We start from the raw sequence: 15,514 nt of genomic DNA on the forward strand, positions 1-15,514 counted from the left end.
CTTGGCAGAGTGTTGCATGGTATTGGCGGGTGTTGCAGAGCATTGCAGAGTGTTGCAGGGTATTGCAGAGTGTTGCAGGGTAATGCAGAGCAATGCAGAGTATTGCACAGTAATGCAGAGTAATGCAGAGTATTGCACAGTAATGCAGAGTATTGCACAGTATTGCACAGTAATGCAGAGTAATGCAGAGTATTGGAAGGGAATTGAGGGGTTACATTTCGGTGAGCAGCGATGTGAGCACTGCAGATGCAGCCCACATCGCTGCTAACACCGATCTCTTCCCCCTCCGCTGTTCCGATCGGTACAGAGAAGGGGAGGGAGGAACCGACGTCATAACATGACGCCGGTTTGTTTACAAGTGATCACTCCGTCATTTGACGGAGCGATCACGCAGTAAACGACCGCGATGAGCGGCCGTTTACCGGGATCCCTGATGCGCCGGGTCCTGTGGAACCGGCGGTCACGGATGCTCTCGAGTGCGCGCCCCAGGGGGCGCGCGAGAGCGGAATTCTGGGAGGATGTCATATGACGGCCTCCCAGAGTTAAACAACCACCCTGTAGCCGTCATTCGGCTATGGGCCGGTTGTTAAGTGGTTAAAGAAAAGGTGGCGACCCTACTGCTATGTGATGTGCAGAGCCCGGTGTATGATGTGCAGCCTGGTATATGATGTGGATTCTATAAGGGGTGTGGCTTATGAGAAGTGGGATGGGTCAAATGTGGAGGGGCGACCCCTCCATTCTAAAACTTCACCAGCCGCCATTGAGCACAGTAGTGACGTAACCAAATCTCATTTCAAGAAGAAGTAGTGCCTTAGAGGACTTCACAAAGAAGATATTTAGCAATGAGGCTGCAAAAGAGGAGTGCCTGGGCTCATGAAATGCACTGCTAGTTTTCAGTAGAAACTTTAAACAAAAGCTACATTTTTCAGAGCAGTGTGTACACACAATGAATATTTCTAAATGTTTGCTATAACATCAAATCTTAATTTTTTGTGTTCCACTTTAAAGAAGTTGAATCCAATGTGTACAAGGCCTCATGCTGTGTACACATGACCGGACATTCCGGCAGACTAGGTCCGACGGTCTTCCTCACAGACCATCGGCGGAGTTCCAACGGACTTTCCGAACAAACGGACTTGGACACACACAATCACACCAAAGTCCGACGGATTCGACCGTGATGACGTACGACCGGACTAGAGTAAGGAAGTTCATAGCCAGTAGCCAATAGCTGCCCTAGTGTTTTCGTCCGTCAGACTAGCATACAGACAAACGGATTTTCCGGCCGGACTTGAGTCAGGAAAGATTTGAAACATGTTCTAAATCTAAAGTCCGTCTGATTTTTAGACAACAAAGGTCCGATGAAGCCCACACACGATCGAATTGTCTGACCGATTCGTTCTGTCGGACTTTTGCTGTCGAAAAGTCCAGTCGTGTGTACACGGCATAAGAGTGATCAAGGTGGGTAGCAACTAGGTCTTCTTGCTTTGGGCTAAAATGCCCCTATCATGTCCTTACAGGTACACATATGGAGAGACGGTCCCGGGGAGTGTAACTCTCAAAACGTGCCAGAAGAAACAACCACGATACTGGTGGTGGTGGCGGCCTCTTGAAGATGAGGAACCAGCAACAAAAGATCTGTGCCATGAGGAGATAGCCAAGGTGAGGACTAGGACCAAGGAGTGACAAGAACAGATATTTTGTTGAGTTCGGTAGTTTCATAAAAATCTGCTCAGAATTATAAAATGGACCTTGCAGTAAAATGGAAGGTCAACTCTTACTACCCAGGCCCCTTCCCCTTTACAATTCAACTACTGCTAGCAGGTGTAAAATGTTCCTCTTAAAAAAAAAAGTTTTGATTTACACTTACCTTACCTTACTTACTTCTGGATGTGACGTCACTGTCTTTCTGAGAAGATTCTTGAAGAATAACGAGCAGATGAAATCTCATGAGAATATACTTAAAGCGGGGTTCCACCCTAAAGTGGAACTTCCGCTGATCGGAACCCTCCCCCCCTCCGGTGTCACAATTGGCACCTTTCAGGGGGGAGGGGGGTGCAGATACCTGTCAAAGACAGGTATTTACACCCACTTCCGGGCATAGACTCCCACGGGAGTCTACGCTTCTTCCTGTCCCTGTGTGCTGTCTGCTGGGACACACACGGGTCCCAGAGACAGCGTAGACAATTCCTATTGCGCTGCACGACTCGCGCATGCGCAGTAGGGAACCGGGAAGTGAAGCCGCTTCGCTTCACTTCCTGATTCCCTCATCTAGAATGGTGGCGGCAGCAGCCGAGACCCGAGCGATCAATCGATCTTGGCTGCCGGCATCGCTGGACCCCGGGACAGGTGAGTGTCCATTTATTAAAAGTCAGTAGCTGCAGTATTTGTAGCTGCTGGCTTTTAATATTTTTTTCCGCAGTGCAGTCCCGCTTTAAAGAGGGAGTCCACCTAAAAAAAAATTATTAAAAGCCAGCAGCTACAAATACTGCAGCTGCTGACTTTTAATAAATGGACACTTACCTGTCCCAGGGTCCAACGATGTTGGCAGTCGAAGCCGAGCAATTGCTCGGCTCTCGGCTGCTGCCGCCTCCATTCTCATTGAGGGAATCAGAAAGTGAAGCATTGCTGCTTTACTTCCCGGTTCCCTAGTGCGCATGCGCAAGTCACGCAGCGCGTTGTAAGTGGTCCCCCTATCTCTTGGGACCTGTGTGTTTCCATGTATATTACATGGAGTGTAAAATAATCCTCTCCTAGGCAGAAGGTGACTTAAGTATAGACTCTAGCAAGAAAAACACCCATCATCTGCAGGGAAGGCAGACATACATCAGGATTGGTACCAGTGGGGGCTCGTCCATAAGGGGCGCATGCAGGGCCCTGGACGCATTGAGTGTGGGGGCTCTAATTGGCTTATAAAGGGTGGGCTCGGGGAGCAGAGCACTGCACCCTGAGTCCACTCACTTGTGACATTAGCAAATCAACATTTTCTATTGTCTTCCTGCTTCCTGGGGTAAGTGAGGAGTTGGCAAGCAGGAGAGTGGGGCTGGCGGAGGGGTGTTTTGTTTGCTGCCCCCGCCCCCTAAAAATGGAGCACTAGCCGCCACTGATTGGTACTATCTTAAATATGTAATGATTTCCTTTATGTTGTAAAGTGCTGAGAGTGGTAATAGTAGAATCTAACCTCCAGGTTTCCCTCCAGTCTTACCCAGTTGTACAGGCTCCTCTTGCATGAGGGCTCTTGAGAAGAGTATTAGGGCAGGATACTGTGATGCTTTCAGGAAGCTATGTACAGCAACCTTGCGGACCCTCCCACCAGCAATGATCCTCTGGGATTGTATAGAGAAGCACAGAGACCCAGTAATGACATCACTGGGTATTAAATAAGGTAATGAAAACAGAAATATTTTATTTAAAATGAAGGAGAAATAAGGGAAGGCCAAATATAATCAGATACAACTGTATTTGTATACTGTACAGTTGTGTTCATAAGTTTACATACGTTGCGAAAATGTATGATTTCTTGGCCATTTTTCAGAGAATATGAATGATAGCACAAAAACTTTTCTTTCACTCATGGTTAGTGTTTCGCTAAAGCCATTTATTATGAATTAACTGTGTTTACTCTTTTTAAATCATAAAGGCAACAGAAGCTACCCAAATAACCCTGATCAAAATTTTACATACCCTAGTACTTAATACCGTGTATTGCCCCCTTTAACATCAATGACAGCTTGAAGTCTTTTGTGGTATTTGTGGATGAGGCTCTTTATCTTCCCAGATGGTAAAGCTGCCCATTCCTCTTGGCAAAAGCACCTGAGCACCATGAGCAGACCTCACCAATAGATCCTGCTCCCTGGTAGGTAGAGAGCATTCTAAATTTACCTAATAGTCCTCCTGTGAGGCAGAAAGACCGAAAACTAAAATCTCTTCTAGCACCTACCTAGGAGGGTGCTACATCCACCCCCCCCCCCCCCCCCCACCAAACAAGCCATGTCCTCACTGTCTTTTTGCCCCTACAAAAATACCTCTACAAAAAGTTTAAGGCGTATCCCACAGACTTGGAAAAGGGGGAAAAAGAGAATAATATATATACAAGGCCATGGGCATACCCCATATGTGACCAGTAAGCACAATACTTTAAGTGAAAAAATATAGATGTCTGCTGTACAAGATATTTACAGATATAAAAAAAGAAAGTATCCACCAAGTGCAATAAATTATTACAGCACCCACCAAACAAAGACTGACTGGCAGGAAATTGGTGGAAAACACCTAAATGACTATGCTACAAATAACATTTTTACACATACAGAAATATATCATGGGCAACCTCCACCAAGGAATGAAGACTTCTTGCAGGCCTGCAAAGAAATAAACAAGCACATAGTACTATACAGTGGCGTTACTAGAGTTGGTCTTGTTATGGATTAAATAAAGCTCTCCTATAAGCAAATAATTCCATGTGCTAATAAGCACAATCATAGCTATCTTGTATAATTCCAGGAAAGCATGCTTGTTTATCTCCAAGTCACACAGACAGATGCTGGTATCACTTTGAGCTTAGCAAAATCCTGCAATAGAATGCTTTACTGCTTTTATTTATAATGTAAACATGAATAACAAAGGTGGTGGTAACTTCACAGCTGGGCACGCATTGTGCATGCGTGAGCCGCGCTGCTCGCTGTGACTGGCCGGGCAATCATCTGGGACCTGTGACGTGGGAAGGGGGGAGAGGTGAACTTACTTCCGGTGCCGCAGTGCCCCAGGAGGAAGTAGGAGCTGTAAATCTCTAAAAAGAGTGTTTCTGCTCACCCCCCCCCCAAAAATTACATGCCAAATGTGGCATGTCAAGGGGTCACCTTCCCTTAAAGCGTAAATTCCATTTTTGGGTGGAACTCTGCTTTAAAGAGGAAGTAAACCCTGATGGGTTTACTTCCTCTTTCATTCCCTGCAAAGGCAAAGCATAATGGACTACTATGCATCGCATAGTAGCCCATTATGTGTCACTTACCTGACACAGGAGCCAGCGATGTCACCGCTGTCCCCTGTAGTCCGGCGCATCCATCTTTTCGGTGGGGTCTCGCAGCTCCGCCACTGTCATTCGGCAGAGCCGCGATGACGTCACTCCTGCGCATGCGCACGGGAGCCGACACGCGCGGCAGCTCCGTTATTGGAAATGCCGCACTCAGTGCGCCTGCGCGCCGCTGTCTACGGCGCACGCACCGTAAACAGCGGTGCCTGTCTTCGGGCAAATATCTCCTAAACCGTATAGGTTTAGGAGATATTTCTTGGACCTACAGGTAAGCCTTAATCTAGGCTTACCTGTAGGTCAAAGTGGTTTGTAAGGGTTTACAACCACTTTAAGTCTTCTTGCTCTCTCTAGCAGCAGACTTGATGCAACTACTTTATCTTCAGGACACTTTCTAGCATCCCCTTAACTGACACCCATCCACTGACTTTTCTAGCTGAAGGGATGACCCTCACAGGACAGGCCCCATGACACAGATCTGTACTAACAGTAGTATCATATAAATGTACTCACCGAGGCTAAGATGCCGAGAGCGGTCACTGTTGCGACTCGGCGCAGACCACCCCTGAAGGTGGCACAGAGGGTGGTTGCACCAAGAGGAACAAACTACCAGTAGGACAGTCACTTGCTAGTAGATCAGCAGGTAGCTTGAGCAGAACTGAAAGGTTATGTCCCGTGGGAAGGTCAAGAAGCAATGGTAGCAAGTCCGTAAGGCAAAGGCAGAATCCAGGAGGCAGGCCAGGGGTCAAACACAGTCCAGATCAGAAGACAACAAGTACCAAGAATGCTGAGACAGAAGGATAATCCAAAGACAAGCCAGCGGTCGAACACAGGAGATAGCAGGTAAGTCCAGATGCAGGCTGAGGGTCAAACACAGTCCAGAAAGCGGGAGTCCAAGGTCAAGCCAGAGGTCGGGTCAGGAGAAGATCAGCGAGGTCGATGAGGCAATCTGGGTCACAACGGGTAATACAGATCACAGGAACAGACGTGGCAATCACAGGAAGCTGAAGATGAACCAGCAGTGTGTTTGGATGACCTCACTTCCTTTATAGGTCAGCGAGGGTTCACACCCTGTGAGTGTGTGCTTGTGTGCTTTAGCTTATTCCTATTGCACACAGCTGTGCGCCAGAGCGCTTTACCCGTGCGTATCTTATGACAGTGCCCCCCCCCCCCCCCCGAGGGGGGGCCTCCGTACGCTCAAGCTAACCATCAATTCCGGATGTTGCTGATGGAATTTCTTCATTAATTTGGGAGCATGAAGGTTCTTGGATGGTTCCCAGGAGTTATCTTCTGAAGGATACCCCTTCCATTTTACCAGGTATTGTATTTGTCTACCGACTTTCCTGCATCCTAGTAAAGCTTCCACTTCGAATTCATCTTCTCCATCGATCTTGATGGGTGGAGGAGGAAGCACTTCTCTTCCAGGAAAAGGACTGGGGACCAATGGCTTCAAAAGGGAGGCATGGAAAACAGGGTGTATCCTGTACGATCCAGGGAGAGCTAGTTCAAAGGCTACAGCCTTTTGATTTTGAATGGTCCTATGAATCTGGGACCCAGCTTGCGTGTGGGACAAGGAAGTTTAAGATTAGCGGCAGATAGCCAAACTTCCTCGCCATTTTTAAAGGTAGGGTTCTCCTTCCTTCCCCTATCATGGTATTTCTTATAATCATCCTGGGCCTTCTGTATGGTCTCCTGGATCCTTTGGAAATTAGATTGGATGGCGGTTATCCGATCTTGGACCACAGGAACAGTAGATTCTGGGATGGAGTTGGGGAGGAAAGAAGGGTGAAACCCACAGTTGATCCAAAAGGGAGTCTGGTTGGTAGTTGTATGAATTGAATTGTTGTAGGCGAATTCTGCATATGGCAACAGGGCCGACCAATCATTTTGAGATCCCGAACAAAAGTAGTGAAGATACTGCTCAAGGGTTTGGTTTGTCCGTTCAGTTTGCCCGTTACTTTGGGGATGATATGCCGATGACAAACAGATCTTGATTTCCAGTGTCTTGCAGAGTTCTCTCCAGATTCTAGAGGTGAACTGTGGACCTCTATCTGACGTGATACTGCTGGGAACCCCATGGAGCCTGACAACCTCCTTAATAAAGAGATTGGCAGTTTCCAGAGCAGAGGGGGTACCGACCATAGGTAGGAAATGGGCCATCTTTGAAAGACGGTCAACTACTACCAGAATCGTGGCGAATCCTTCCGAGGGCGGCAGCTCCACAATAAAATCCATTGACACGTCTGCCCAAGGCCGGTCAGGAATGGGCAAAGGCCTTAACAGGCACCAGGGCTTGGTCTTGGGACCCTTGTTACGCTGGCACGGTACACAAGAGGCAATGTAAGTCTGGCAGCCCTGTCTCCAACCTGGCCACCAGAAGGAACGAGAGATCAGTTCCGCTGTTTTCTGTGTTCCAAAGTGGCCAGCCAATTTGTGATCATGACAAGTCCTTAGAACTTGAGTCCTAATCTCGAGGGGAAAGAAGACCGTGTTTCGGGCCTAAAACAGATTGGCACGTTTTCCAAGGTAGATAGGACTGGGTCATTGCAATGGACTGAAGCTGTTTTGATGGCGGTAATTAAGTCAGGCTGTGGGAGTAGAAGGAAGTTTTGAGGCAACAAGATCGTACTAGGCTCCGTTACCTGGGAGGACTCAGGGAACATGCGTGAGAGCGCATCCGCTTTGTTGTTCTTGGATCCAGGCCGGTACGAGATATGGAGCTGAAATCTTGAAAAGAATAGCGGCCAACGGGCTTGACGGGGTCTTAAGCGTTTGGCAGTCTGCAGATATTGAAGATTCTTGTGATCTGTGAATATTGGGATGGGATGAGTGGCTCCTTCCAAGAGGTATCTCCACTCCTCCAGATCGAACTTGATAGTTCTCGGTCGCCTACGTCATAATTCCTCTACGGTGGGCTCAGCTTCTGAGATGCGAAAGCCACCGGGTGTAACAAAGCTTTAGGCCCTTGTCGTTGTGAGAGGATGGCTCCTGTGGCTGTCTCGGAGGCATCTACTTCCAGTACAAATGGTAGTACTGGATCGGGATGCCGTAAAATAGGAGCTGAGGTGAACAAAGTCTTTAGTTTGATAAAGGCTTCTTGGGCTTCTTGAGACCACTGAAATCGGGTGTGTTGGCGGGTTAGCTGTGTAATGGGGGCGACTATTGAAGAGAACCCGGCGATTAATCTGCGATAGAAATTAGCGAAGCCTATAAACCTTTGCACGGCTTTCTTATACCTTGGAGCAGGCCATTCCAAGATTGCCTTGATCTTTTGGGGGTCCATGGAGATGCCCTCGGTAGAAATGACTAATCCTAAGAATTGAACGGTAGTTATCTCAAATTCACATTTCTCCGCCTTAAGGTACAGCCGATGTTGTCGGAGGATGGTGAGGACTTTCTGCACGTGGACCCTGTGGAGTTCAAGAGAAGCAGAGAAAATAAGGATATCATCCAAATATACCACTATAAAATCATCAAGATAGTCTCTGAAGATATCATTTACTAAATGCTGAAATGTGGCCGGGGCATTGCACAGGCCAAAGGGCATAACAAGATATTCATAGTTGCCAAATCTCGATTTGAAGGCTTCCATTCATCTTCCATTCATCCCCAGCTAATGAGTCTTCCATTCATCCCCAGCTAATGAGATTGTAGGCCCCCCGCAAGTCCAATTTGGAAAATATTTTGGCAGATCTTAAGCGCTGGAATAACTCAGGGATGAGTGGAAGTGGATAGCGATTTTTGATTGTGACTTTATTAAGTTCCCTGTAGTCAACACATAGCCTAAGGGATCCATCCTTTTTTCCCACTAAGAAAATACCCGCCTCTGCTGGCGAAGAAGATGGGCGAATGAACCCCTTTTCAAGATTTTCATCAATATAGGCTTTGAGAGACTTTAGTTCAGTCACGGATAAGGGGAATATTCGTCCAAAAGGGATCTCAGAGCCGGGTAACAGTTCAATGGGGCAGTCATATGGTCTGTGTGGTGGTAGACGGTCAGCCTTCTTTTTATCAAAGACGTCCTTAAACTCGGAATAGGCCTGAGGAATGAGCTTAAGGTGATTAGTGGCGGGGGCCACGGTCATACAAGGAGCTGGAACGGAATCAAAACAGTGCTGCATACAATAGGCGGATGTAAAGGACACTTCTTTCTTGTTCCAACTGATCTGGGGATCATGAGCCTGCAACCAAGGAAGTCCCAGGATGATAGGGAACATGGGAGATGATATTAGATCAAAGCGTAGGAGTTCTTTATGGCCGGAGTCTGTAATAGTAAGGAGGGGTAGTGTCTCCTGTGTTACTGGACCTGAGTGTGGCAGAGATCCATCTGCTAAATGGACTAGAAGGTGTGTTGCTTTATTCTGGCTTGGAATGAGTAGTTGCTGTGCAAGGGAGATGTCCAAAAAGCAACTACATGCCCCAGAGTCAATCACGGCCGGGAGTGGGATCTTCTCTTCCGCCAGCTGTAGGGAAACAGAGAGAGTCACATAAGTTTGAGCAGGAACAACACTCTGATAGTTCATTATACACCATGGGGGCAACTTACAGGGTCTCACGGGGCAGCTTTGAATGAAATGTCCAAGCCCCCCACAGTATAAGCACAGATTGGCTTGGTGTCTCCGTTGTCGCTCTTCTGGGGTGAGACGAGAATGGACCAAACCCAGCTGCATGGGCTCCCCCTCCGAAGCCGAGGGACCTGAAGGAACCGGTATGGGCGGATACGGGACAGTGGCCTTAGGAAGCATCCAACTAGAGGCGCTTGGAGCGCCGCTCGCGCATCCGTCTGTCCAGTCTTGTGGCCAGCTGGATTAATTCCTCCAGGGAGGCAGGAGTCTCTACTCGGGCCAACTCGTCCTTTAGGTTCTCGGAGAGCCCTAACCGGTATTGATAACGCAGGGCCGCCTCGTTCCTGCCGGTGTCAGCTGATCACTTGCAAAACTCAATGGTGTAATCCTCCACCGGTCTCCTCCCCCGTGAGAGGGCATGCAGGGTAGCCTCAGCAATAGCAGTACGCTGAGGTTCGTCATATAATTGTCCCATGGCCTCAAAGAAGGTGTCCATGGAGTTTAACAAGGGGCTTCTCTGTTCCATAAGGCTATGGGCCCAGGCCTGGGGTTCCTCAGCCAAAAGAGAGATAATAAACCCGACCTTGACGATCTCCGAAGAAAAGGTCCTGGGTTGCAAAGCCAAGTACAAGGAACATGCATTTTTAAAGGCTCTGAATTTCTTTCGGTCGCCTGAAAATCACTCAGGCGTGGGTACTCGTGGTTCGGGTACTGCCATCATCATAGCTGGTGGAGGCTGGACATGAGGGGTGGAGGCACCGCTGGTGGAGGCCTGCATAGGATTTGTGGGTGCTGGAGCTGTGGCTAGTTGCTGAAGCCTGCTGTCGATATGTGCATAGCCATCCTGTAGTTTCTGTACTGCTTCTGTGAGTGCAGAGACTTGCTGGAGCAGGACTTCTAATGGAGAACCCGCTCTGTTGGCCCCTGTCATGGCTGGTTCGTACTATCATATAAATGTACTCACCGGGGCCAAGATGCCGAGAGCGGTCGCTGTTGCGACTCGGCGCAGACCACCCCTGAAGGTGGCACAGAGGGTGGTTGCACCAAGAGGCACAAGCTACCAGTAGGACAGTCACTTGCTAGTAGATCAGCAGGTACAGTAGGTGCTGCCGATATTGTGTTTCCAGCGCGACAGTATCGCGCTGGTTCCCGGCGACAGGCTCCTCTAACCAGCGCGATACCGTTGCGCTGGCTGCAATAGGAAAATGTCATTTTCCTATAGCAGCCAGAGCGAGGCTATAATGTCGCCTCACTCATGAAGCCCGCATGCCTTCTCAGGGGCATACCAGGCCCTTAGGTCCGGTAGGGATTTTAAGGGGAATCCCCTTCACCCAAAAAACGGTGTGGGGTTCCCCCCAAAATCCATACCAGACCCCTATCCGAGCATGCATCCCAGCCGGCCAGGGAAGGGGGTGGGGATGAGCGAGCGCCGCCCCCCCTGAGCCGTACTAGGCCGCGTGCCCTCAACATGGGGGGTGCCTTGGGGAAGGGGGGCCGCGCGGCCCCCCTCCCCAAAGCACCTTGTCCCCATGTTGATGAGGACAGGGGCCTCTTCCCGACAACCCTGGCCGTTGGTTGTCGGGGTCTGCGGGCGAGGGGCTTATCGGAATCCGGGAGCCCCCTTTAATAAGGAAGCCCCCCGGATCCCGGCCCCCCACCCTATGTGAATGAGTATGGGGTACAATGTACCCCTACCCATTCACCTGTGAACAAAAGTAAAAAAAAAAACAACACACAAGGGTTAAAATAGTTTATTGCACAGCTCTGGGGGTCTTCCGTCTTCGGGGGGTCTTCTCGCCTGACTCCTCCGCTATCTTCTGCTAGCTCTTTTACTAGCGGAGGAGCCTAGCTTTCTTCTTCGTTGTCGCCACCCTCTTCTTCCGACTTCGGGGGTCTTGTTCCCCTCTTCGGTTCTTCTTGCCGGGCCACCGCTTCTTCTTCCAGCTCTTTTACTAGCGGTGGCCCGTTCTTCTTCTTCTTCTTCTTCTTTCTTCTTCTTCTTCTTCTTCTTCTTTCTTCTTTCTTCTTGCTTCTTCTTCTTCTCACATGGTGACCCCACCCCCTTACGATGTCACAGTCCCAGCATCCTCCGGGACTGTGACATCGTAAGGGGGCGGGGTCACCATGTGACATCAACCCCGCCCCTTGTCCCTATATAAGTCGCCACGCACCGCGTCCCTGGCATTGCGGCTGGAGAGAGCGTCGAGTCAACATCTCCAGAAGAAGAAGAAGAAGAACGGAAGGCGGCGGCGACGGCGACAGAAGACCGGGCCACCGCTAGTAAAAGAAGAGGGGGACAAGGCCCCCGAAGTCGGAAGAAGAGGGCAGCGGCGACGAAGAAGAAAGCCAGGCTCCTCCTCTAGTAAAAGAGCTAGCAGAAGATAGGGGAGGAGTCCCGCGAGAAGACCCCCGAAGACGGAAGACCCCCGGAGCTGTGCAATAAACTTATGTTTATGCTTATGCTAACTATTTAACCCTTGTGTGTTGTTTTTTTTTTTACTTTTGTTCACAGGTGAATGGGTAGGGGTACATTGTACCCCATACTCATTTACATAGGGTGGGGGGCCGGGATCCAGGGGCCCCCTTATTAAAGGGGGCTCCTGGATTCCGATAAGCCCCCCGCCCGCAGACCCCGACAACCAACGGCCAGGGTTGTCGGGAAGAGGCCCTTGTCCTCATCAACATGGGGACAAGGTGCTTTGGGGAGGGGGGCCGCGCGGGCACCCCCCATGTTGAGGGCACGCGGCCTAGTACGGCTCAGGGGGGGCGGCACTCGCTCATCCCCGCCCTTGTCCTCATCAACATGGGGACAAGGTGCTTTAGGGTGGGGGGGCCACGTGGCCCCCCCTTCCCCAAGGCACCCCCCATGTTGAGGGCACGTGGCCTGGTACGGCTCAGGAGGGGGGGGGGGGCGCTCGCTCGTCCCCACCCACTTTCCTGGCCGGCCGGGCTGCGTGCTCGGATAGGGGTCCGGTATGGATTTTGGGGGGAACCCCACACCTTTCCAGGGGCTTCTGCCGCATGGATCTCCGCCCAGAAGGTCCTGGAGGGGGCCTGTGACCTGGACTGGTGAGTGACCCCCCTTTTGGGACCCTGCCCGCCGACGGAGGTGTCAGCTTTGCAGGGGGGCCTGAAGGGTCCCAGCTGGGACTCCTAAGCCAGCTCTGTGTCCGGGGGGTATTGTCAGGGCTCAAGCACACCGGAGGCCTTGACCTCCGAGCCCACGAAGGGGTAGCCCTAGCTGTGGAGGGTCTCTGCCCTACACCCTGTAATGTGGCCACAATTTGGCTTTGTAGCCATTCTGTGTCATGCTGCTCAGCTGCTGTCCTGAGCTACTCCCATAAGTTCTCTAACCCACTCATCTTTTTTGCAGAGGGTGGGTGATCCTGAACGTCTCTCCTATCCTGCATGCCCCCGAACGCCTGACCTTCCTGCCCTCCCCTTCCAACACTATCTCCTATACTCCACCCCTCCAGACAATACTCCAATCAGGTAAGCTCCTTATTCACTAAAACCACACCTATTAACTTCTCGTCCCAGTAAGACTTGCACCCTGTCATGTCTGCACTACGCCTACATTTCACTGCAGCTACATGCATGTCTTCATCGATCTTGTCTTCAAAAAATCACCCAAACCATCCTCTCTGCTCCACCCGAGACCTCCTGCTCTCTAGCTCCGTTCTCCAGAACTTCTCCCATCCTCTGGAACTCAAAACCCCAATCTGTCCGGCTATTAGGCGAAGACTCATTTCTTCAGGGGAGCCTATCCTGTCTTCAGCTAACAACTGAATCTTCTACTTCACCCATCAGTATAGCAGTTACAAGGGATCTCAAGAACGTCAACTTTTGTAAGATGGTGGGTGATAATTTGACTATGGATGAACGTATTGCTTTGATGAAGTTTAGCAAATGAAGCAAAATAGGGACGGGGGAAATCTTGCTGTTATAAACAGACACAAATACATTTCTATGTGTCAAAGGATATTGAGAAATAGGAAATGGTACACCAAGATACCAACAATTGACTTGGAGAGGGATCCCTCTTTGAAATTAATAGCCAAATGCAATCACTAAGCATGAAAACTTTTCCATAATCAAAGAAACTGCTAATTGGAAGTGAATATTTTTGCTCCATGAACTTGAATTTTCTTCTGACCAGGTTTTATCTCATTTAATATGAGGCAGACAGGGGACATAGTAAACCTACTGCGTAACTTCAATAACCCCAACATCTTCCTTTTCTTCATAGATTGACCAGACTGGAAAGATGCAAAGTTCTCTGGATCTGAAGAAATTCAATCTGCAGAGCTCAGACTACAACAGAGAACTGATCATGCATGTCAGTATGGAGGAAGAGGGGACAGGTGAGTCGTATCAAGATAGAGGTACTGTTAGCAAATTAAATTAGAGAAGATGTGGAAGCTCTCAGAGACATTCTGTACAACTCTTATATAGGTCGGGTTCACACTAGTATGACAAACAGTCCGACATTGGGAGCTCAGAGCTCATGTCGTGTGAAAATCAATGTTTCCCTATGGCAGCCGTCTTAACTGGTCTGACACAAGTCGGTCCGACTTTGAAAATGCTCCCTGCACTACTTTGGTCCGACTTTGATCCTACTTTAGCCCATTAATTATCACTGAAGTCAGATCAAAGTCGGATCGCCATCTTAACTGACCCAACTTTAGTATGTGACTTGTGCTCTGAGGATCTTGAAGGGGAACTCCACGCCACATTTAAAATAAAATGGCATGAGTTCCCTCTCTAGGAGCATACCAGGCCCTTGGGTCTGGTATGGGTTTTAAGGGGAACCCCCACTCAGAAAAAACGGCATTGGAGTCCCCCAAAATCTATACCAGACCCTTATCTGAGCACACAGCCCAGCAGGTCAGGAAAGGGAGTGCCCCCCCTGAACCGTACCCTGTCGCATGCCCTCAATATGGGGGGGTGTCCATTCACCTGAAAAAAAGTGTCAAAAATAAAACACAGCACACAGGGTGTTAAAGTAATTTATTAAGGCAGCTCCGGTGTCTCTTCCGATCTCTTCTCCCCTCCCCGCTCTTTTGCCTCCTCTGTTGATGTCTTCTCCCGTCTTCGGGTCTTCTCCGCTGATGTCTTCTAGCCCTCTCCGGTTCTTCTCCCTCTGTCCGCTGTCTTCTGCCTCTGCTGGGTCTTCTCCACTATCTGCTCATTCTTTTGCTGGGTCTTCTCCACTTTCTTCTCGCTCTTTTGCTGGGTCTTATCTGCTGTCTTCTCCCTCTGTTATTCTTCCGATGTTGACTCAATGCTCTCTCCCGCTCTAATGCTGGGTGCACGTTGTACCACTACTTATATTGGCATGGGGCAGGGTAACTAGGTGATGTCATCCAGAGGCCCCACCCCTTATGATGTCACCACCCAGGGGCATGATGGGGAAGTAACATCATAAGGGGTGCCCCCGGTGACCCCGCCTCATGCCAATATAAGTAGTGGCACACCGTGCACCCAGCAATAGAGCAGGAGAGAGGGTTGAGAAAACATCGTAAGAAGAACAGAGGCAGAAGACAGCGGAGAAGACCCAGCAAAAGAGCGAGAAGATAGAAGAGAAGATCTGGCAGAGGCAGAAGACAGCGGACAGAAGGAAAAGAACCGGAGAAGACTAGAAGACATCAGCGGAGAAGAACCGACAGAGGCAGAAGACATCAGCGGAGGAGGCAGTGCTGCCTTAATTAATTACTTTAACACCCTTCATGCTTAGTTTTTTTTTTTTTTTACACTTTTTTTCAGGTGAATGGGTAGGGGTACAATGTACCCCATACTCATTCACATAGGGTGGGGCCGGTATCTGGGGGCCTCCTTGTTAATTGGGGCTTCCAGATTCCGATAAGCCCCTGGCCCACACACCCTGACAACCAACGGCCAGGGTTGTCAGGAAGAGATC

General features: G+C 49.6%; 1 protein-coding gene across 1 annotated transcript in view; it reads left to right on the forward strand.

The window, feature by feature from the left end:
* LOC143930040 (alpha-2-macroglobulin-like protein 1) overlaps positions 1-15,514 on the forward strand; it is a 310,325-nt gene that overhangs the window by 75,110 nt on the left and 219,701 nt on the right. Inside the window, exons 9-10 of the mRNA XM_077453939.1 lie at positions 1,521-1,662; positions 13,844-13,958. Of these exons, the coding sequence (XP_077310065.1) occupies positions 1,521-1,662; positions 13,844-13,958 (257 nt within the window). The remainder of the gene's footprint in view (positions 1-1,520; positions 1,663-13,843; positions 13,959-15,514) is intronic.

Source organism: Lithobates pipiens, unplaced genomic scaffold (assembly GCF_037356315.1).
Source record: "Lithobates pipiens isolate NorthernLeopardFrog02 unplaced genomic scaffold, aLitPip1_a1.2 Scaffold_25, whole genome shotgun sequence".
NCBI lineage: Eukaryota > Metazoa > Chordata > Amphibia > Anura > Ranidae > Lithobates > Lithobates pipiens.